Genomic DNA, 21,948 nt, shown 5'->3' with positions numbered 1-21,948 from the left:
GGAAGATTAATTAAGGTGCGTTAATACATAATTATTCATGCATATTAATCAATGTTTGGCAGCATACACATAATCACAATTCTCTATGCTGTAGTTGCTAATTAAGTTGGTTGGATGGATATATTTACCGAAAAACTGAGTTTTAATTGATAGTTAATTCAATCGTCATCAGTTATAACATATAAGGAGGTGCCAGTTGCCATATGAGAATGGCCAGAACTTAATTAAATTGTATAACGATAAAATAATAAAAATAACTTAATGGAGTTGGGGACGTTATGGAAATGAACTTGGCACGGTTTTCTTATAAATGGATGCCGTTGCTCTGGTCCCGCGGAAATTCCTGTCCCTCACCCTCTCACCTCGTTCTCTCTCTCTCTCTCTCTCTCTCTCTCTCTCTCTCTCTCTCTCTCTCTCTCTCTCTCTCTCTCTCTCTCTCTCTCTCTCTCTCTCTCTCTCTCTCTGTTAGTTCTTTCTTTGAAATTCCCTCGACATTATCATTATTCCATCGATATTTCTTGTTCTGTATTATTCCCTTTCTAATTTTACTCATCTCCAGGAAAAGCTGCAGTATAATGTAGATTCTTCTCTTGTGTCTGACACAAAGATATCTATATATACAAGTCAGTTGGCAACTTGTCCGGCCGCCTCTTGGGAGAAACTAAGAGTTATTAGGGTCGATCTTTGGACGTAAATGTTGTGCTGCATTGTTCAAAGCTAGCTAGCAGCAGCTGGCCTTAACCAGCCTTTATAATCGGTCGAGTTTATTTGTTGACGAGATATATGAGAGCTAGCTGATCATTTAATAAGAAATTTTTGTTGATCGATCGAGAGAGAAAGAGACGAGAATTTAAGTAATTTGTTGTGTTATGTTATGAAAGCTAGCTAGCTAGGTAGTACAGCTGGTTCTTTTTCCTCAAAGTTCATACAAAACTAATTACCTGGTACGTAACCTACCTTCCAAATCAATATATACAAATATCTTTATTGATTAATTCCTCTTGTTCTAGCTTTGCTTGTATCTCTCTCTCTTAATGCTTCTAATTATTGTGGTTTTTGTTTTTTTAAACCGATCTAGCTACCTTAGAATCAGATCGAAATTACCTCATTCTTTTTTATTAATTAATTAATTAATTTTCTTGGCTTTGGGTTTGAAGGATAGTTTCGGTAGATATATAGAAGAATATATATATACACACATCATCATGTCATCTTCTGTGCTACTAGCACGAACTGGGCGACATCGGCAACGCTATGACAACAATTTCCGACTCGTTTCTGGGTACGTATGTAGCAATAGTATGCCCTTCTTTTCCATTCATTGCTTCATCAAATACTTTCGTCTGAGTTTCATTTAATTGGGGGTTTCTCTGAGTTTCATTTCACTCACATATATGTGTATATTTTTACTGTTGGCGCGTGATTTTTCGTCCCTTGTGTTAATCAGTTGCTGCAGCGTTATTAGTCAAGTTTCCATTCATGTGTCTTTCCTCTCGATCGATCGAGTGCGTTCAAATTGTAATACTTTAGAATTCGATGAAAGTAAAAAATAATCAAATTACTGATAATAAATATAATATATAGTAGGGATCACCAAAAGAAAATAAAAACAAAAGGTACCAAGTCCCAATTAACTAATAACCACCGGTAATACAATAGCAATATATATAGTTAGCTATATACACTTGACTTTGCTGTTTGATGGATGCATGCAAATTGTCTTCATCTCATAGGTCATATCAATTACAACTTACAATAAGGCATGACTTAACTTTCTTTATGTTTTTATATTTTGCACGATCTTTTTTGTCTCATTTACAGAATTCTTAATCACAAAATTATTATGATAATAGTAACCATCCTTTTTAATCATATTATGTAAATTACATGACGTGGTTGTTGACGTTTGATCTACATTTTTAAATTATGTAAATCCTAGAGTCTTATTTGATTGTCACATTGTATAATTTACAAATAAGATTTAAAACAACGATTACTTTAGCATTACCCTTACGTTTAAAATATATTATGGAAGGAATTCACTCTGGAATACTACGTACTCATAGAGCTAGGTCGTACTTGCACGTGTTGCAACAGATGCATTCCTTACCGGATAGCAGAAGACGATGGAGACGACCAATTTGGTGATATTGAGAACAGGATACAAGTTCTTATGGTTTCTTCACCAGATCGTTATGACAGAGTCTTCCCAAAAGTATGCATCCATCTTAATTAATTACTTCATTATTTCCAGATTAACTGATACTAATTCATATCGATCTGCTGCATGGTTTAATTAATTAGCTTCAAATGTGTGCGTGTGTGTGTGTCTGTGTCAGGGTGGATGGGAGGATGATGAGACTGTTTTAGAAGCTGCTTGTCGCGAAGCCTTTGAGGAAGCAGGGGTCAAAGGAACCCTAAGAGTACGTACTAATTGTGCTTAATTTTATTTGTATTTGGTTTGATGATTGTTAGGAAATTAATGATGAAGCATAAGAACCTTAACGTTATATATAACTGGTTTGTCTGTATATTTTTTCTCTCGATCAGGAAACTCCGCTGGGAGTATGGGAGTTCAGAAGCAAAAGTAGAGAGGAAATGTGCCGCCTCAGCATGGATGGAGGATGCAGAGGATACATGTTTGCGTTGGAGGTCACTCTAGAGCTTGATGCCTGGCCAGAGCAGCAAAACCGTGACAGAAAATGGGTACGTAATTAGTACTACGTACATATTTCTATAACATATTAATTATCTAAAGTAGAGACTTGATTTTTAATTATTTAAATTCTATGTGGAATTAATATGTACGGATATAGCTAAGCATAAAGGAGGCTTTTAGAGTCTGCCGGTATGAATGGATGCGCAAAGCGCTGGAGCAGTTTCTAAGAGTTATGGCAGAAGTTTCAATCTGTGATGATGATGATGATGATGATGATGATGATATTGATGAAGGTGTACAAGTGAAAGTTGTGGAGATGATGACGGGATCAGAAGATCAGATGAAAGGAGAGGAGCTGCCATCTTCGGATTCTACCCTACACCCACTGCCGCAGGCGGCCTCTTCATCAGATGTGGAGCATGTGGTGCCTGAATGTAAAATAATGTCGTCAAACTGCTACATAAAGCCTGCTTCTTCAAGTGCTAGTCAAACGGTAATATCAGTTCATTGTCATGGCCAAGGGGTTGCCATTGATGACATATGACTATATGATGTAAGAAGCATGATATATATACATATATATATATATATGTATGTATGTGTGTATATAGAGGGTGCGTGGTGGTATATGTATGTATGTATGTATGTATGTATATAGAGGGTGCGTGGTGGCCCTCAACTTTACCCCATTTTTTAGCTTTCGTCTCTAGATTCTCATTTTAGTTTTTTTCTGCTCTCCAACTTAACCATGCATTGCATTAGTGGTTCTTCTGTCAAATTCCTTATCTTTTTCGTCAAATTTAAGGGTATATTAGTCTTTCCGAGTCTGGATTGTAGGATTCCCACTATGTAAATGATATCCCTTGCCAGAATTAATTTTTCCCAGCCAAATTGATTTCAAAATTGTCCTTTTGAAATGCAATCTTCCCGCATTGCTGGCAATCGCTTATGCAAATTGACATGTATGATGTTCAATTTCTCTGCCTAGTAGCGACTCCAATCAGAAGCAGAAATGTTTCAACTTGATATAACTTTTAAACGCTTCTTCGTTAATTATAAATAATAGACATGCATATACAAAACTAAGTTCAACTTGATTTATGATGTTGATTGATATCTGATGATCAGTAGAAAGTTTCAAAGTTTATCTCCTCCTCCTCCAAATTCCAAAATGTATGCCACATATTATAACATCTATATCCCTAATTAAACTTAGAGCGGGTTTATTAGTTTTATTATGGCATCATGATTCAATAATGTATTGGCATGAAGAGAAAAACTCACACATGACATGCATTTATTAGAATAAGACACCACTTGATGATAATGGTGAACTCATTGCATATAAAACATTCTCTTCATGAGGCGGATCTAGCTGTTGAGGATGAGGTGGACGTGGACAGTGTTTGGTGTGACCAGTACGTAGACCAGTCACCAGAGCCAAGGAGGCAAATGAGGCAAATGAGGAGGTGGACTGGATGAGATATACTTATGTGTAAATTCAATTGGGTCAATCCATCATCAGCTCAACAGTCCCGAGCGGGAACAAGCAATAAGCTGTCAGTTGCATTCCCCATTTTCCATTTGGTCCCCTCCCTCACAGGCTGGGCTGGGCTGGGCTCTGTCCCTATTTAGTGCGATTTTTTGTTAATTAGAATTTAATTAAATAGAGGGTACTTCAATGCAAATCCAAATCCTGAAGGAAGGAACAGAAGTGCACAATGTCAAGTATACACTACCCATTGCAAATTTATCTGCCCTCTCGAGTCGAGTCCCATAAGTTATACTTCCATCCCTCCTCTTCCTGGAAGTTGCATTGGCGCAAGTGCCTACTTCATCTCCACTCTCCGGAATTATGTCCGTGGAATCCACGTACAGCCACCTCCCGCGTCCAAAACGTGTGCGCGCCCTTCTAACCTCTACGGCTTTTGTCTCCCGCCTCTTTCTCTGGTTGCTTACGTAATGTAGTAGGTATCCAGGCGCCATAATCCCATTGATTACATAAAAAAATTAAATGAATGATAGTCAATATTAAATAAGGAAAACTAATTAAAATGGTTTTAAAACTTTGAGTTTTAATAAAAATGACAAAATAAAGGGTAAAGTAAATAGTGTTATGATTGACTTTTTAGTGTAAAAAAATGATTTTTCGTTAAAGTAAACAATGCCGGGCTAAGCAAATTGAGAGCAGCAACCCAAAATACAATGGGAGGCCTACATAAGCTTAGACCCAAAGGTAGCAGAAAATAGACAATAAAAAAACCCTAATCTCTACCATCAAATACCACATTGCCGCTGCCGTCACATCCTCAAATGAAGTCAAACTCTGAACCGAGAAAGTAGACACCAGAATCAAATCTCCTTCACGAACTCCTACAAATATATACAAACAAAATAACATATGGGAAAAATATATACATAGCATAGCACAGGCCTCTCATCTCTGCTGCAATTGGTGACAATTAAATGACATTGTTTGGTTTTAATTACTGTGGTGGGCCAGGGCATCATCGTATAAGTATATCCAAGGTACAAGAGGGAAAATATATACATAGCATAGCGCAGGGCCTCTCATCTCCGCTACTGGTGGTGCGGACGTGGACGCACTTAATGCATCTCCGACAAATCGCTTCGCCTTGTTGCTCTCGATTCGCGACAGTCTCACCTGAAATGTATTGCTTTGCTTTAATAATGGAAATGGAGATAATTGCAAGAAGAAATTACATTATGTTTGGATGAATAAATTTAAGATTATTAAAAAATTTAAAATGATGAAAATTGAAATGACAATATTTTATTTTCTAAAATTTATGAATTTTCTTGTTTGGTTAACAAAAAAAGAAAAGAAAAAGGAATTGTATACGAAATTTGTTATTTTTAAACTCTCAAATATAGAAATTGGGAAATGACACCTATTTATATGAAATTTAAACTTGGGAATTGAAGGCCTAAATTCCAAGTTATTTTCAATGCAGAAATTCTAAATTTCTATATTTATAAATCAAAATAAGGGAAATAGTGTATGTCAATTTATAAATTATGACTTTAATCCAAATTCCAAATTTATTTCCCTCATCCAAACATAATGTTAGGGTTTCCGCTTCCCTATGCAATGAACTTATACACTTTTATCGAATTGTCATATAAACTAAAATTTTAAGCTATTTGTCATACCAACTTTTTAAAATCATTAATTTGTCATCTCATCTTAACGCCGTTAAGTTTTCTATCTAAAATAAATCACGTGCTTTATACATGAATTTTCAAAGTTATTTCGGACATTATAAATAATATCATCCAACTTTACCATAAATTGGAGGTCCCTTTTTCCGAATGGCAAACCCTCATATCCTCGTATACCATATCAAACCATTTCGTATTTTTTGAGAAACCCTATAATTTTTTTATTTGAATATAACTTATTAGAAGGGGGTGAGATGTTGAATGCTCGAAATAACCTTGAGCATAAGTCACATGATTTATTTTGGATAACAACTTAACGGAGTTAGGGTAAGATGACAAATTAATGATTTCAAAAAATTGTTATGACAAATCCCTTAAAATTTTAGTTCACATGACAAATTGAAAAATGTGTATAAATTCATAAGACATTTCAAAAATATTCTGGACTAAAGAGATGTAAGAGCAAACAAATATCACAAGAATAAAAAGAAGGGTGTGTAAAAAATGTCAACCTTATTAATATTATAATTGATTAATGAAATTCAATTAATATAGTAAAAAGGGTTGAATATGAGATGACGTTGAACTGAGTGAAACCATGAACGAAACCAATGGAATACAATACACAAGGCAAGCTGCCAAAGAGAGAAAGAAATAGAGGCGCGTGCAAATAGAGGAGAGATTCACAATGAGAGACAGGTGGCGCAGAGAGAGTGGGGATTCAGGAGGGAAGGGAAGAAGAAGGGAAAACAAATTATGAGATGAAACGAGAGAACACAGTCCCTCCTCTCCCTCCACTCCTCGTATTTCAGGAATTAGGGATTTAGAACTAGATTTTACAATCTGAATCATACGAGAGATGGATTAAAGTGAGTCGATTCAATTCCATCGCGCCAACTCAATCAAACTCTTTCTTCTTCTTCTTGTACCTTAATCCAAATTCTGAAATCTACAAAAATCGAATGCTTTCTTTCTTCTTCTAAATATGATATAAAGGTGCTAAGTTTTAAGCGTTTCGTTACAGACACGGACAGACAGACAACGCAGAGTAGAGGTGATAAGGTCTTGAGAGCCTCGAATGAGATTGAGATAGATAGGCAGTCGTTTTGTAGAACAAGAAGCCCAGCCTAGCCTAGCCTCCTCAGAATTCAGATTAGGCGGCGATGGAGCCGGACTCTGCAATTTCGACGCCCTCCCGGTATCCCATTCGTCCTCCTCGTCAGGTACTTGCTGCTGCTGCTGCTTTCCTTGCTCAAATCATTTATTCATTCTTTCTCATTACTGTTGCATTCATTCATTCGTTGATTCTCTGCTGCTGAATGCTGTTTGGTTTCTATCTACGAGTCTATTTTATTTGATGCTAAAAAAAGAACTCATTTGGGCACTGGTCTGGTCTAGTTGTAAAATTTAGACATGTTAAATACAAATTACAAATTCTCACTGTTTCCCTCCCCTCCCCTCCCCTCCTCTGCATGAGAATAGGATTTGCTTCAATTTCAAGTTCCTATTCTTCACTCTTGTTCTACTTGGTTGCTCTCAACTTGTTGTGCGTTTTCCGGCCTCTTTTCCAGTTCATCAATTAATATTTTTTTCTTTTCTAGGCTTAAATTCTTGACATGGACTGGTGTTTCCTTCTAGTCTTAATCTTAAACAATACGTGTATAGCATACAGGCTCTGTTGTGTTAATGTAAACCTTGTTCATATCAGTGGATACCTAGGCTAGGCCCAAGTGTATAAATAATTGAGTTTGACCACGATGACAAGTAATGGAATGCCTCATTCAATCACTTCCATTATTCCATATCAACTACAGTGTGTGCCCTCTGGTTAAGGATTTAGGCTTATAATCATTTTAGATATGGATTCTTTCTCCTATGCCTGGCCTGAATGTGATTCATCTGTTACTTACCAGCTAGTGTAACCAATTTACCTCTTGTTGCTTTGCAGCTTTCATGGGTGAATCTCCCCAGAAATCTCATACTTGCATATCAAAGCCTTGGCGTGGTTTATGGGGACCTCAGTACTTCTCCTCTCTATGTTTATACTAGCACATTCACAGGGAAGCTGCACAACCATAACTCTGAGGAAGTGATATTTGGTGCATTTTCCTTAATCTTCTGGACCATTACAATGGTACCCTTGCTCAAGTACGTCTTTATCCTATTGAGTGCCGACGATAATGGTGAAGGTGTGGTGACACTTGGAATTTGAGTACATCCTTTGTGTGAGATATCATACTTTACTTCTTATTGGGTCTCCAGGGGGTCATATTTATTCTAATTGGTGTCAGGTGGGACTTTTGCGCTTTACTCGCTTCTATGCCGCCATGCAAAGTTTAGTTTACTTCCCAACCAGCAAGCAGCTGATGAGGAGCTCTCAGCTTACAAATACGGTCCTTCATCACAGGTTGTAAGCTCGTCCCGTTTAAAGATATTTTTGGAGAAGCATAAAAGGTTACGGACGGCCCTACTAGTGGTGGTATTGTTAGGCGCTTGCATGGTCATAGGAGATGGTGTACTCACTCCAGCAATTTCAGGTATGGTACTAAGTTGTCAAATAATTGTTGGTATTGAAATTGAATACTGTCTATTTTCATCTAATGTTAATTACCTATTTCAGACAGATGAGAAAAAAGAACACAAAAGTTATGACAGCATTTACTAAGTTGTCTTGCCCCGTGGGGAACATCCAATAAAATTGGGGCACTATAAGTCAGATCCCTCTAAACATAAGGAAGATGTTTACATATACAGTTTGCTTCATCTAATACACTTCTGAATATATTCCAACTATACATTTGGTAGAGCCATTTTACAATACAATATCTGTCATTATTTCTGTTGTTTGTTGATATGGTGACTGTTTTACTTGTTCAAATGCTGCTAAGTTTTCAGTAAGCTCTATCTAATTGTCTAGAGAAACCCAGATTGTTGATTTTTATTATTTGTTTCTATAATAATGTTTTTACACTTGCCTTGATTAAGGAGTTAAATCTTTGAGCATTTCTTTTCCACTCGCAGTTTTATCATCGGTATCAGGGTTACAAGTTACAGAGGAGAAGTTAACTGATGGTAATTAATTTCTCTTCATTACCTATTTCTTTTTTCCGTTTTTATAAAATAAAAAAAAATGTTCAAAATTCATGATGCCTATTCTATATTTTTCTGCGTATCATATAATTGGCGTTGCTTTTACTATGTTATTTATTATCTCCAGGGGAACTCCTCTTGCTTGCCTGTGTCATATTGGTTGGCCTGTTTGCTCTGCAGCATTGTGGCACCCACAGGGTAGCATTTTTGTTTGCACCTATTGTAATAATCTGGTTGATATCAATATTTTCCGTTGGCCTGTACAATACAATACATTGGAACCCGGCTGTTGTTCGTGCATTATCGCCCCATTATATTATCAAGTTTTTCCGTGAGACTGGTAAAGATGGTTGGATTTCTCTTGGTGGGGTTCTTCTCTCGATAACTGGTAAATTTGAAGGAAATTTTTTCCATATGAATATATTCACTGGTTGTTGTATTGGTGGAACTATCTATACGAAACCTCTTTTGTGGGAGTTTAATTTTAGCTCTTCAATGACGAGAAGTTATCCATGTTCTATCAGGTACTGAAGCTATGTTTGCAGATCTTGGTCATTTCACTGCCTTATCGATAAGAGTAAGTTTATTATTTATCCCGCAACAACTATTTTTTCTTTTCAATATGGCACCATTAAGGCCCCGTTTGGGATTGAGGTGATTTTAAAAAAAGCCACTGTGAAAAAAAGCTGAGGATCATTTTTGTGTTTGGTAAACTGAAAAAAAAATGGCTTATTTTGGAAGCTGCTGTGAGAATAAGCTGAAAATCAAAGGAAAAGCTGAAGCTGTTATTTGCTGCTTTGAAAAAAAGCCAGTTTTTTCAAAGCACACGGAGCTACAGTGCTCCTTTAATGAAAAGACACACTATCATCCTGCTTTTTTTTCCAAAAGCACTTTCACAAAAAAGTTTACCAAACACTCTACTGGCTTTATTTCACAGCCGCTTATTCTCACAGCACAGCCGCTTATTCTCACAGCAGCTTTTTTTCAAAGCACAGCAATACCAAACCAGCCCTAACTTCCTTACTTGCAGACTAATATAAACAAATATAAAGGTTAAGCTGTTGAACCGAGAGGAAGGTTAAAAACATATTCTATATACATATACTGGAGATGTTTGATATGATTGAATGTTGGACATGTTAGAATACAACAACAACAACAAAGCCTTTTCCCACTAAGTGGGGTCGGCTATATGAATCCTAGAACGCCATTGCGCTCGGTTTTGTGTCATGTCCTCCGTTAGATCCAAGTACTCTAAGTCTTTTCTTAGAGTCTCTTCCAAAGTTTTCCTAGGTCTTCCTCTACCCCTTCGGCCCTGAACCTCTGTCCCGTAGTCACATCTTCGAACCGGAGCGTCAGTCGGCCTTCTTTGCACATGTCCAAATCACCAGAGCCGATTTTCTCTCATCTTTCCTACAATTTCGGCTACTCCTACTGTACCTCGGATATCCTCATTCCCAATCTTATCCTTTCTCGTGTGCCCACACATCCCACGAAGCATCCTCATCTCCGCTACACCCATTTTGTGTACGTGTTGATGCTTCACCACCCAACATTCTCTGCCATACAACATCGCTGGCCTTATTGCCGTCCTATAAAATTTTCCCTTGAGCTTCAGTGGCCTACGACGGTCACACAACACGCCGGATGCACTCTTTCCATCCAGCTCGTATTCTATGGTTGAGATCTCCATCTAATTCTCCGTTCTCTTGCAAGATAGATCATAGGTAACGAAAACGGTCGCTTTTTGTGATCTTCGCTAGATTGCTCCGGTCATTAGTGTGGATAAGTATATAAATGGATAGAGATAGGAAAGCAAACACAAGATGTACGTGGTTCACCCAGATTGGCTACGTCCACGGAATAGAAGAGTTCTCATTAATTGTGAAGGGTTTACACAAGTACATAGGTTCAAGCTCTCCTTTAGTGAGTACGAGTGAATGATTTAGTACAAATGACATTAGGAAATATTGTGGGAGAATGATCTCGTAATCACGAAACTTCTAAGTATCAGAGTGTGGTGTCGTCTTGACTTGCCTTATCTGTCTCATAGGTAGATGTGGCATCTTCTCTGGAAGTACTCTTCCTCCATCCAGGGGTGGTATCTTTAACTGGTGGAGATGCACAAGGTAATGTATCAATTTCACTTGAAGCTTACTTGTAGTTTCAGGCTTGGTCAAGCGCGATACAAACCATGTAGTAGGAGTCCCCCAAGTCGCCGAGCTAGGGGGTCTGCTGAAAGAGGTGACAGACAAGGTAAGCAATCAGAGCTCCGACTGATTGTTCACCTTCTCCCCATCTTGCAGCAGCATGAAGGATAAAGAGAAGAAAAATGAGAAGAGATGATATGAGATACTTTTGCTTTTGAAGAAGTAACTTTCCACAGGCTTATTCTTGAACTGAGCTGGAGGGTTTTCTGGTTTCCTCCAGAGTATAAGGCCGACTGAAGAATTTGAGGGTCAAAACAAGTCCATCAAATCTAGAGTACGTTCCACCCTGCTGATATGGGATACTTTTGCTTTTGACAGAGTAATGGATGTATCGGCACGTGTGCTGTTACGCTTGTCTCCACATGCTTCCTTGTATCCTTCGCACTTGCCCTATCTGTTCCTCAAGCAGATGCGGAATCTTCCCTGGAAACATAAGATGTTGAAGATGAGTACTCGAGAGCAATGCCAGGTAAGTAATCAGGTAAGGGGTTCCAGGCAGTCAGTTCCTGGCTGGAAGCTTGATTCCAAGTGCTGACTGATTGCTCTCTTTCTCCTTGTCTTGCAGGTAAAAACAAGGTCAAAAGAAAAAACAGGGAAAAAGCATGATATGGGATACTCTTGCTTTTAACCCTGATGATATGAGATATTCTTGCTCTAGTATAGCTTGTTTGCAGAGGTATTATCGGGGGGAAAGAAAGCTGAATATTTCGAAAGGCTTTGTTGGGAGTGCCCTCTCAGATATGATGAAGGGTTGAGCATTTTTGCAGGTCTGCCTGTCCGTTGGGGATGGAGGTCGACATATATAGGAGTCTCCCTAACAACAAGTAGTAATGCTATTCCTTTACCCTGCTTGGTCATAGCACGGTAGTGGGAGCTGCCAGTTTCACATGTTTTAACTCTGTCAGAGCACTTTGAAAAAGTGGTCTGTGGTATCTGGCTCTCGAGATTCGGAGAACGATGCCTCTTCGATTTTTGAGAAAGCAATCATGTTGGGGGTCTGACTCTCGAGATTCGGAGAGCAGTGTCTCTTCGATTTTTGAGGAAGTAATCATGTTGGGAGTCTGGCTCTCGAGATTCGGAGGGCGGTGCCTCTTCGATTTTGGAGCAAGCAATCTTGTTGGGAGTGTTGTCTCGAATGTGAGTAAAGGTTGGACATGTTTGCTAGTCTACCTTGCCACGAAGCACAAAGGTTGACACATAGGGACTTTCCAATTATCCAGCAATGGTACTGTTCCTTTACCCTCTCTTCGATTTTGAGAAAGTAGTCATGTTGGGAGTCTGGCTCTCGAGATTCGGAGGACGGTGCCTCTTCGATTTTGGAGCAAGCAATCTTGTTGGGACTGTTTTCTCGAATGTGAGTAAAGGTTGGGCATGTTTGCTAGTCTACCTTGCCACGAAGCACAGAGGTTGACACACAGGGACTTTCCAATTATCCAGCAGTGGTACTGTTCCTTTACCATTGTGGGTAATAATATGGTAGCTAGACCTTCAAAATTTATGTGTCTAAACTTTGTTAGTGCTGTTTCTTTGCTATTCTTTTACCTTTCTTGGTCAGAGCGATGTAGTGGGAGCTGCAAGCTTCACGTGCTCAACTTTGGCAGAGAACTTTGGCAAAGTGATCTGTGGTACCCATGAGTTATTGTTGCGTGTGGGAAGTGGGTGATTGAACAGTAAGATTCATGTGCTTTCTACTTCACCAGAAGTCTTCGACAGAATGCCCATAATTTCTGCAAAGCTGAGTGTGCGTGTGACAGGTGCTGACAAGGCTAGAAAAGTAGGTGCCTCTTTGATTTCTGAGATCGGCCCTCGTGGTCTCTGAGCAGCCCAGCTTTTGAGAAAGCGAGCGCCTCTTCGATTGATTCGGAGAACGGTGCCTCACCGATTTTTGAGAAAGCAATCATGCTGGGGGTCTGGCTCTCGAGATTCGGGGAGCAGTGTCTCTTCGATTTTTGAGAAAGTAATCATGTTGGGAGAGTGGCTCTCGAGATTCGGAGGGCGGTGCCTCTTCGATTTTGGAGCAAGCAATCTTGTTGGGAGTGTTTTCTCGAATGTGAGTAAAGGTTGGGCATGTTTGCTAGTCTACCTTGCCACGAAGCACAGAGGTTGACACACAGGGACTTTCCAATTATCCAGCAATGGTACTGTTCCTTTACCCTCTCTTCGATTTTTAAGAAAGTAGTCATGTTGGGAGTCTGGCTCTTTAGATTCGGAGGACGGTGCCTCTTCGATTTTGGAGCAAGCAATCTTATTGGGAGTGTTTTCTCGAATGTGAGTAAAGGTTGGGCATGTTTGCTAGTCTACCTTGCCACGAAGCACAGAGGTTGACATACATGGACTTTCCAATTATCCAGCAGTGGTACTGTTCCTTTACCCTTGTGGGTAATAATATGGTAGCTAGACCTTCAAAATTTATGGGTCTAAACTTTGTTAGTGCTGTTTCTTTGCTATTCTTTTACCCTTCTTGGTCAGAGCGATGTAGTGGGAGCTGCAAGCTTCACGTGCTCAACTTTGGCAGAGAACTTTGGCAAAGTTATCTGTGGTACCCATGAGCTATTGTTGCGTGTGGGAAGTGGGTGATTGAACAGTAAGATTCATGTGTTTTCTACTTCCCCAGAAGTCTTTGACAGAATGCCCATAATTTCCGCAAAGCTGAGTGTGCGTGTGACAGGTGCTGACAAGGCTGGAAAAGTAGGTGCCTCTTCGATTTCTGAGATCGGCCCTCGTGGTCTCTAGGGAGCCCAGCTTTTGAGAAAGCGAGCGCCTCTTCGATTTCTGAGATCGGCCTTCGTGGTCTTTGAGCAGCCCAACTTTTGAGAAAGCAAACGGCTCTTCGATTTCTGAGATCAACCCTCGTGATCTCTAAGCAGCCCAGCTTTTGAGAAAGCAAACGCCTCTTCGATTTCTGAGCAGGCGCCTCTTTGATTTCTGAAGCTCCGTCGAGTGCAGATTTTTATAGGGGCTGGCATTAAGTTCCAAAGCACACTTGAATCTCCACCAGTAGAAGCTTCATTCTTGCACTTCTAAGATCTTGATTTGTCCGACCTCTTCTCTCTTCAACACCTTTGAAAATGTCTGGCCCCTCCGACCGTCGTTTTGACTTGAACCTTGTTGAAGAGGCAGCCCCGCCTTCTCCAGACAACATATGGCGCCCATCCTTCGTCTCCCCAACTGGTCCTCTTACCGTTGGGGATTCCGTGATGAAGAATGATATGACCGCTGCGGTGGTGGCCAGGAACCTTCTCACTCCCAAAGATAACAGACTACTTTCCAAACGGTCTGATGAGTTAGCTGTTAAGGATTCGCTGGCTCTCAGTGTTCAGTGTGCAGGTTCTGTGTCTAATATGGCACAACGCCTATTTGCTCGAACCCGCCAAGTTGAATCATTGGCGGCTGAAGTGATGAGTCTCAAACAGGAGATTAGAGGGCTCAAGCATGAGAATAAACAGTTGCACCGGCTCGCACATGACTATGCTACAAACATGAAAAGGAAGCTTGACCAGATGAAGGAAACTGATGGTCAGGTTTTACTTGATCATCAGAGATTTGTGGGTTTGTTCCAAAGGCATTTATTGCCTTCGTCTTCTGGGGCTGTACCGCGTAATGAAGCTCCAAATGATCAACCTCTGATGCCTCCTCCTTCTAGGGTTCTGTCCAGTACTGAGGCTCCAAATGATCCCCCTCCGGTGCCTTCTCTTTCTGGGGCTCTACCGACTGCTGAGACTTCTCCTAAGCAACCTTTGTGAAGGCTCCCTCTTGTGTGTTTATTTTGACTCATGTATATGTACATATTTGTAGCTTATCGGGGATATCAATAAATAAGCTTTCCTTCATTTCAACGTATTGTGTTAAATACACCAAAGCCTTCTTCGCTAAGTTCTTTGAATTTTCTTTTGTTGAAGCTTGTATGTTGAAGCTTTCTGAGTGGAGCATGTAGGTTGGGGTAGTGTTCCCTTAATTTCCCGAGTGAGGAAAACTTCTTGGTTGGAGACTTGGAAAATCCAAGTCACTGAGTGGGATCGGCTATATGAATCTTAGAACGCCATTGTGCTCGATCCTGTGTCATGTCCTTCGTTAGATCCAAGTACTCTAAGTCTTTTCTTAGAGTCTCTTCCAAAGTTTTCCTAGGTCTTCCTCTACCCCTTCGGCCCTGAACCTCTGTCCCATAGTCGCATCTTCTAATCGGAGCGTCAGTAGGCCTTCTTTGCACATGTCCAAACCACCGTAACCGATTTTCTCTCATCTTTCCTTCAATTTCGGCTACTCCTACTTTACCCCGGATATCCTCATTCCTAATCTTATCCTTTCTCGTGTGCCCACACATCCAACGAAGCATCCTCATCTCCGCTACACCCATTTTGTGTACGTGTTGATGTTTCACCGCCCAACATTCTGTGCCATACAGCATTGCCGGCCTTATTGCCGTCCTATAAAATTTTCCCTTGAGCTTCAGTGGCATACGGCGGTCACACAACACGCCGGATGCACTCTTCCACTTCATCCATCCAGCTTGTATTCTATGGTTGAGATCTCCATCTAATTCTCCGTTCTTTTGCAAGATAGATCCTAGGTAACGAAAACGGTCGCTCTTTGGTATTTCTTGATCTCCGATCCTCACCCCTAACTCGTTTTGGCCTCCATTTGCACTGAACTTGCACTCCATATATTCTGTCTTTGATCGGCTGAGGCGAAGACCTTTAGATTCCAACACTTCTCTCCAAAGGTTAAGCTTTGCATTTACCCCTTCCTGAGTTTCATCTATCAACACTATATCGTCTGCGAAAAGCATACACCAAGGAATATCATCTTGAATATGTCCTGTTAACTCATCCATTACCAACGCAAAAAGGTAAGGACTTAAGGATGAGCCTTGATGTAATCCTACAGTTATGGGAAAGCTTTCGGTTTGTCCTTCATGAGTTCTTACGGCGGTCTTTGCTCCTTCATACATATCCTTTATAGCTTGGATATATGCTACTCGTACTCCTTTCTTCTCTAAAATCCTCCAAAGAATGTCTCTTGGGACCCTATCATACGCTTTTTCCAAATCTATAAAGACCATGTGTAAATCCTTTTTCCCATCTCTATATCTTTCCATCAATCTTCGTAAGAGATAGATTGCCTCCATGGTTGAGCGCCCTGGCATGAACCCGAATTGGTTGTCCGAAACCCGTGTCTCTTGCCTCAATCTATGCTCAATGACTCTCTCCCAGAGCTTCATTGTATGACTCATTAGCTTAATACCCCTATAGTTCATGCAATTTTGTACGTCGCCCTTATTCTTGTAGATAGGCACCAAAGTGCTCGTTCGCCACTCATTTGGCATCTTCTTCGTTTTCAAAATCCTATTGAAAAGGTCAGTGAGCCATGTTATACCTGTCTCTCCCAAAACTTTCCACACTTCGATTGGTATATCGTCTGGGCCTATTGCTTTTCTATGCTTCATCTTCTTCAAAGCTACAACCACTTCTTCCTTCCGGATTCGACGATAAAAGGAGTAGTTTCTACACTCTTCTGAGTTACTCAACTCCCCTAAAGAAGCACTCCTTTCATGTCCTTCATTGAAAAGATTATGAAAATAACCTCTCCATCTGTCTTTAACCGCGTTCTCTGTAGCAAGAACCTTTCCATCCTCATCCTTGATGCACCTCACTTGGTTTAGGTCCCTTGTCTTCTTTTCCCTTGCTCTAGCTAGTTTATAGATATCCAACTCTCCTTCTTTGGTATCTAGTCGTTTATACATATCGTCGTAAGCCGCTAACTTAGCTTCTCTGACAGCTTTCTTCGCCTCTTGCTTCGCTTTTCTATACCTTTCACCATTTTCATCGGTCCTCTCCTTGTATAAGGCTTTACAACATTCCTTCTTAGCCTTCACCTTTATTTGTACCTCCTCATTCCACCACCAAGATTCCTTTTGGTGTGGGGCAAAGCCCTTGGACTCTCCTAATACCTCTTTTGCTACTTTTCGGATACAACTAGCCATGGAATCCCACATTTGGCTAGCTTCCCCCTCTCTATCCCACACACATTGGGTGATTACCTTCTCTTTGAAAATGGCTTGTTTTTCTTCTTTTAGATTCCACCATCTAGTTCTTGGGCACTTCCAAGTCTTGTTCTTTTGTCTTACTCTTTTGATATGTACATCCATCACCAACAAGCGATGTTGATTAGCCACGCTCTCTCCTGGTATAACTTTGCAATCCTTACAAGTTATACGATCCCCTTTCCTCATTAGAAGAAAATCTATTTGTGTTTTTGACGACCCACTCTTGTAGGTAATCACATGTTCTTCTCTCTTCTTAAAGAAGGTGTTGGCTAAGAAGAGATCATATGCCATTGCAAAATCCAAGATAGCTTCCCCATCCTCGTTTCTCTCCCCAAAACCATGGCCACCATGAAAACCTCCATAGTTGCCTGTCTCCCTGCCCACGTGTCCATTTAAATCTCCTCCTATAAATAACTTCTCCGTCTGAGCAATTCCTTGCACCAAGTCTCCAAGATCTTCCCAAAATTTCTCCTTCGAACTCGTATCCAACCCTACTTGAGGTGCGTACGCACTAATCACATTGATAAGTTCTTGTCCTATTACAATCTTGATTGCCATGATTCTATCTCCTACCCTCTTGACATCTACAACATCTTGTACCAAGGTCTTGTCCACGATGATGCCAACACCGTTTCTCGTTCTACTTGTGCCCGAATACCAAAGTTTAAACCCTGAGTTTTCTAGATCCTTTGCCTTACTACCAACCCACTTAGTTTCTTGTAGGCACATAATATTTATCCTTCTCCTCACCATAACTTCCACTACTTCCATAGATTTTCCCGTTAAGGTTCCTATATTCCACGTTCCTAAACGCATTTTGCTCTCTTGAACTCTACCCTTCTGTCCTAGCTTCTTCACCCTCCCCCGTCTAATAGGATCAAAGTACTTCTTTTGTGTGTCCCGGGTAAAGTTGATAGGAGCATATGCTCCCAAACAACTTTGAGTGGAGTCGTTCGAAAAGAAGTTTCTATGGCCCCCTTGCTCATTTAACACTGCATCCGGGTGCCGATGGAGATACAGCGACCCTTGCTCACTTATCACTGTGCTCGGGCCACACAGCGCGCCACTTACGGGTGACGCCCTAGCTTTAGCGCAATTTTGTTCTGGATTCATTTTCATAAGGATTCGACGTGATCATGGAGTGCCGGCTGTCGACTACCTGACGCCCTCCCCCTCCTCCTTTATCCGGGCTTGGGACCGGCCATGTAAGACATAGGCGGAGTTGTTGGACATGTTAGAATAAGTGTATAAAATCAAGAGATATATAAGTTTTTTCTATAAACATGTTAAAAAATTCAGAATAGCCGAGCCAAGTAGGCGTCACAATGTTTAAAAACTTTTGGATAAATTAGTTCGAGTGCTTCTGATGCTGATTTAATTTGATTCATTATTTTTTAAATTAAAGAATTTTTATTTTTATTGGGGATATAACTATATGATACAAAACTGGACTTTCCCATATACTCTTTCCTTTCTGTTATTTTCTTTTCATTTTCTTCTTTTTAATAATATTGGAAGATGTATTATGTATGTTCAGAAATATGATTTTCTAAGTATACACTTTCCAGTTATAAGATGTATTACGTATATCTATCTTTCAAGTTGTAAGACTTTCCAGGAATTGAAAAATTAGAAAAAGGAGAGGCTAAAGTGTGTTGTCGCTTCATAATGGTATGGGATAGACTACAAAATGAGTTGTAAAGCCATATGGAAAATGCTCTTGTTGGATGGTTAGAATTTAGAAATATGTCTACTTGATTTCTGTTTCTGTAGTTTGTTTACTCTAACCACTCTAACTTTGTAGGCCGTGTTCATTATGATGTAATAGGTTGTGGAATTTCAAAAGTGAGAATACGAGTTTTTATTTTTTCTTGCTTGTGCAGCTTGCATTTGCATTCGCTATATATCCTTGTTTGGTGGTACAATACATGGGTCAGGCTGCTTTCCTGTCAAAAAATCCTGACCACAATCTTTACAGTTTCTATGATTCAATACCTGGTTAGTTCATTCTGACATTTATCAATATTGCTTCCATAATAATATTCTAAATCAGAGTTGGTAACTTTGCTTTCTGTCCTCCCTTATCCCGATAGCTCCTGTATTTTGGCCTGTCTTTGTTGTTGCCACCCTCGCATCAATTGTTGGAAGCCAGGCTGTTATAACTGCTACTTTCTCAATCATCAAGCAATGTCATGCCCTTGGTTGTTTCCCCCGAGTAAAAGTTGTCCACACTTCAAAGCATATATATGGGCAGATCTACATTCCAGAAATTAATTGGATACTTATGATCCTTACTCTTGCCATAACTATTGGATTTCAAGACACTACTTTAATTGGAAATGCTTACGGTACTTTATTTCTTTGAACCCCCGCTCCCTCTCTTCCCCTTAAACAATTAACTGAGGGTGACAAAATGTTCGCTTTTGGTTCTCAGGACTTGCTTGCATGATGGTTATGTTTATCACGACATTCCTTATGGCACTGGTAATAATCTTTGTTTGGCAGAAAAGTGTGGTTCTGGCTGCGATTTTTCTCATCTTTTTCTGGTTCATTGAGGGAATGTACTTATCAGCAGCACTCATTAAAGTACCTCAGGGAGGATGGGTCCCTTTTGTTCTCTCATTCATCTTTATGATTGTTATGTACGTCTGGCATTATGGTACGCGGAAGAAGTATAACTATGATCTGCACAACAAAGTCTCGTTAAAATGGCTACTTGGTCTTGGCCCAAGCCTTGGTATAGTCCGGGTGCCTGGAATAGGCCTCATATACTCAGAGTTGGCAACAGGAGTTCCTGCAATATTCTCTCACTTTGTAACAAATCTTCCTGCATTCCACAAGGTGTTGGTTTTTGTTTGTGTAAAATCAGTTCAGGTGCCTTGTGTTTCACCTGAAGAACGATTTCTGATTGGCCGGATATGTCCAAGACCGTATCGTATGTATAGGTGCATTGTCAGGTATGGGTACAAGGACATTCAACGGGATGATGGGGACTTTGAGGACCTGCTCATACAGAGCATAGCAGAGTTCATCCAGATGGAAGCAGTGGAACCACAATTCTCAAGCCCAGAGATATCATCATTTGATGGAAGGATGGCGGTTATAAGCACTAGGACAAGTTCGAGCTTGATAAGCAGTGAACAAGAGGGTTTTGGCGTGGGGGATTCCATCCAGAGCAGCAAATCTCTGACCCTGCAGAGTATGGTATCAGTGTATGATGAGGAGAACCCACAAATGAGGAGGTGCCAAGTAAGGTTTCAGGTACCATCAAACGTGGGTATGGATCCTGCAGTAAGGGAAGAGCTGATGGATTTGATCCAGGCCAAGGAAGCAGGGGTTGCGTATATAATGGGGCACTCGTATGTGAAGGCGAGGAGGTCGTCGTCATTTCTGAAGAAGCTTGTGATTGATATGGGGTATTCTTTTCTTAGGAAGAACTGCAGGGGCCCTGCTGTGGCGCTTAACATTCCTCACATCAGTCTTATCGAAGTTGGGATGATATACTATGTCTGATGGATGATGGATCGTTTCAACTTGGAAGGAATAACACCGGAATAACGTCGTGTATAGATCTGCGCTTTGGTTTTGCTCCAATTTATTGCAACAACGTCGTGTATACTATAGATGAATACCATTGGAATATCTATCGTCGTTTTTATTTGGTAAGCAACACCACTTGGCAATTTCAACACTACTTGATGCGTCTTCTTACTTTTGCCAATACTCATAGTGATTTGGTAGCAATTTTTGTAGTAATTAATCATAAATTAAAGGAAGGAACGATCTGGGATGTAGGTTTGATGAAGCAGCCAATCCCAATAGTAAGGCCGGCGGTGCCGCAATGAGTGAACATAAATGATAAGGAATTTTACCATCGGCAAAATTAGCGGTTAAATCACAAAGAATAATTGCAAGAGAACAAGATAATTAGAGTATAAACAGCTTGAGTAAGGTCGATCTCTACAAAAAACTAATATGAATAATTTGTTATTAAATATAACTCTTAGTTAATTAAATAAAGCAAGATTGAGAAAGATGAGAATTGTAATTACAGTAACATGTGCAAATAATTAGAAATCTTAAAGTCTAATATGGAAGAAATTACTCGTCAAGGTGAATTGAGTTTGGAGCGGGATTTGGTTGGAATAAAGGTTGACTAGGTTAGAGATGCAGCTTTGGGTTGTAATTTCGTATTTATTCAATTTGGTACGTTATCTAAATTAAGAGAATCGTTATATAAATTAAGAACATATGAGATTGACTAAAATTTTCATCGAGATTAAACATATTTTTATCTTTTATTATTTTATAGAAAAAATATTTTAATGACATGTGGCGTGACGAGATTGTTAAAAATTCTATTCAAAATTAAACATAAAATATTTTTTTAGGGACACTTTGGATGCGGTCCTTAGCTATCAATATTATTTGATTGAAACCTTGTATGTTTTTAATTTTTTATCGAAGTCTTTGACATTAATGTAATAATGTAAGTTACTATGGTTTTTAAATTAAAAATTGAAATTTGTATTTGTTTATATTAATGAGATTTTAAATAAAACCCATAATTTGTGGGATTAAAAATAATAAAATATAAATTATACTCTTTATTATATTGTGTGTACGTGTGTGTGTATATATATATTGGTACATTCATCAAAATTAACAAAAAAAAATTATTGTACCAAAACATGGGTACATTCTTCAAAACCACAGGAGAAAATAAGATATTAGGCTTAATAACATTAGTAAATTTCTTCAAT

At 39.6% G+C, this 21,948-nt stretch overlaps 2 protein-coding genes across 4 annotated transcripts; both read left to right on the top strand.

The window, feature by feature from the left end:
* Positions 1–348: 348 nt before the first annotated feature.
* LOC103429098 (nudix hydrolase 13, mitochondrial) lies at positions 349–3,385 on the top strand. 3 transcript variants are annotated; one of them, XM_029107610.2, is made up of 6 exons: positions 349–944; positions 1,163–1,282; positions 2,098–2,215; positions 2,340–2,423; positions 2,551–2,706; positions 2,817–3,385. In XM_029107610.2, the coding sequence occupies exons 2-6, from the start codon at positions 1,206–1,208 to the stop codon at positions 3,201–3,203; spliced, it is 822 nt and encodes a 273-aa protein (XP_028963443.2). In that variant the 5' UTR covers positions 349–944; positions 1,163–1,205; the 3' UTR covers positions 3,204–3,385. The 3 variants fall into 3 exon arrangements, with proteins under 3 accessions (XP_028963443.2, XP_008365467.3, XP_070661304.1); XM_008367245.4 differs by having other exon boundaries at positions 534–944; positions 1,158–1,282; XM_070805203.1 differs by lacking the exon at positions 349–944 and having other exon boundaries at positions 1,166–1,282; positions 2,036–2,215.
* Positions 3,386–6,418: 3,033 nt separating this feature from the next.
* LOC103428986 (potassium transporter 4-like) lies at positions 6,419–20,879 on the top strand. The gene is made up of 10 exons (XM_029107609.2): positions 6,419–6,711; positions 6,867–7,065; positions 7,791–8,031; positions 8,134–8,379; positions 8,864–8,914; positions 9,060–9,320; positions 9,457–9,509; positions 19,069–19,183; positions 19,279–19,533; positions 19,620–20,879. The coding sequence occupies exons 2-10, from the start codon at positions 7,006–7,008 to the stop codon at positions 20,696–20,698; spliced, it is 2,361 nt and encodes a 786-aa protein (XP_028963442.2). The 5' UTR covers positions 6,419–6,711; positions 6,867–7,005; the 3' UTR covers positions 20,699–20,879.
* The last annotated feature ends 1,069 nt before the right edge of the window (positions 20,880–21,948 follow it).

Source organism: Malus domestica, chromosome 09 (genome assembly GCF_042453785.1).
Source record: "Malus domestica chromosome 09, GDT2T_hap1".
Lineage (NCBI taxonomy): Eukaryota > Viridiplantae > Streptophyta > Magnoliopsida > Rosales > Rosaceae > Malus > Malus domestica.
The sequence above is the reverse complement of the archived record's forward strand: the minus strand, read 5'-3'. Positions and strand labels throughout refer to the sequence as shown.

Coding starts and splice junctions, on each gene's coding strand:
- LOC103428986 (XM_029107609.2), top strand. CDS start 7,006: ATGGAGCCGGACTCTGCAATTTCGACGCCCTCCCGGTATCCCATTCGT. Junction 8,032..8,133: donor TGCCGACGATAATGGTGAAG/GTGTGGTGACAC, acceptor AATTGGTGTCAG/GTGGGACTTTTGCGCTTTAC. Junction 19,184..19,278: donor TTTCTATGATTCAATACCTG/GTTAGTTCATTC, acceptor TTATCCCGATAG/CTCCTGTATTTTGGCCTGTC.
- LOC103429098 (XM_029107610.2), top strand. CDS start 1,206: ATGTCATCTTCTGTGCTACTAGCACGAACTGGGCGACATCGGCAACGC. Junction 2,424..2,550: donor GGGTCAAAGGAACCCTAAGA/GTACGTACTAAT, acceptor TCTCTCGATCAG/GAAACTCCGCTGGGAGTATG. Junction 2,707..2,816: donor AAAACCGTGACAGAAAATGG/GTACGTAATTAG, acceptor GTACGGATATAG/CTAAGCATAAAGGAGGCTTT.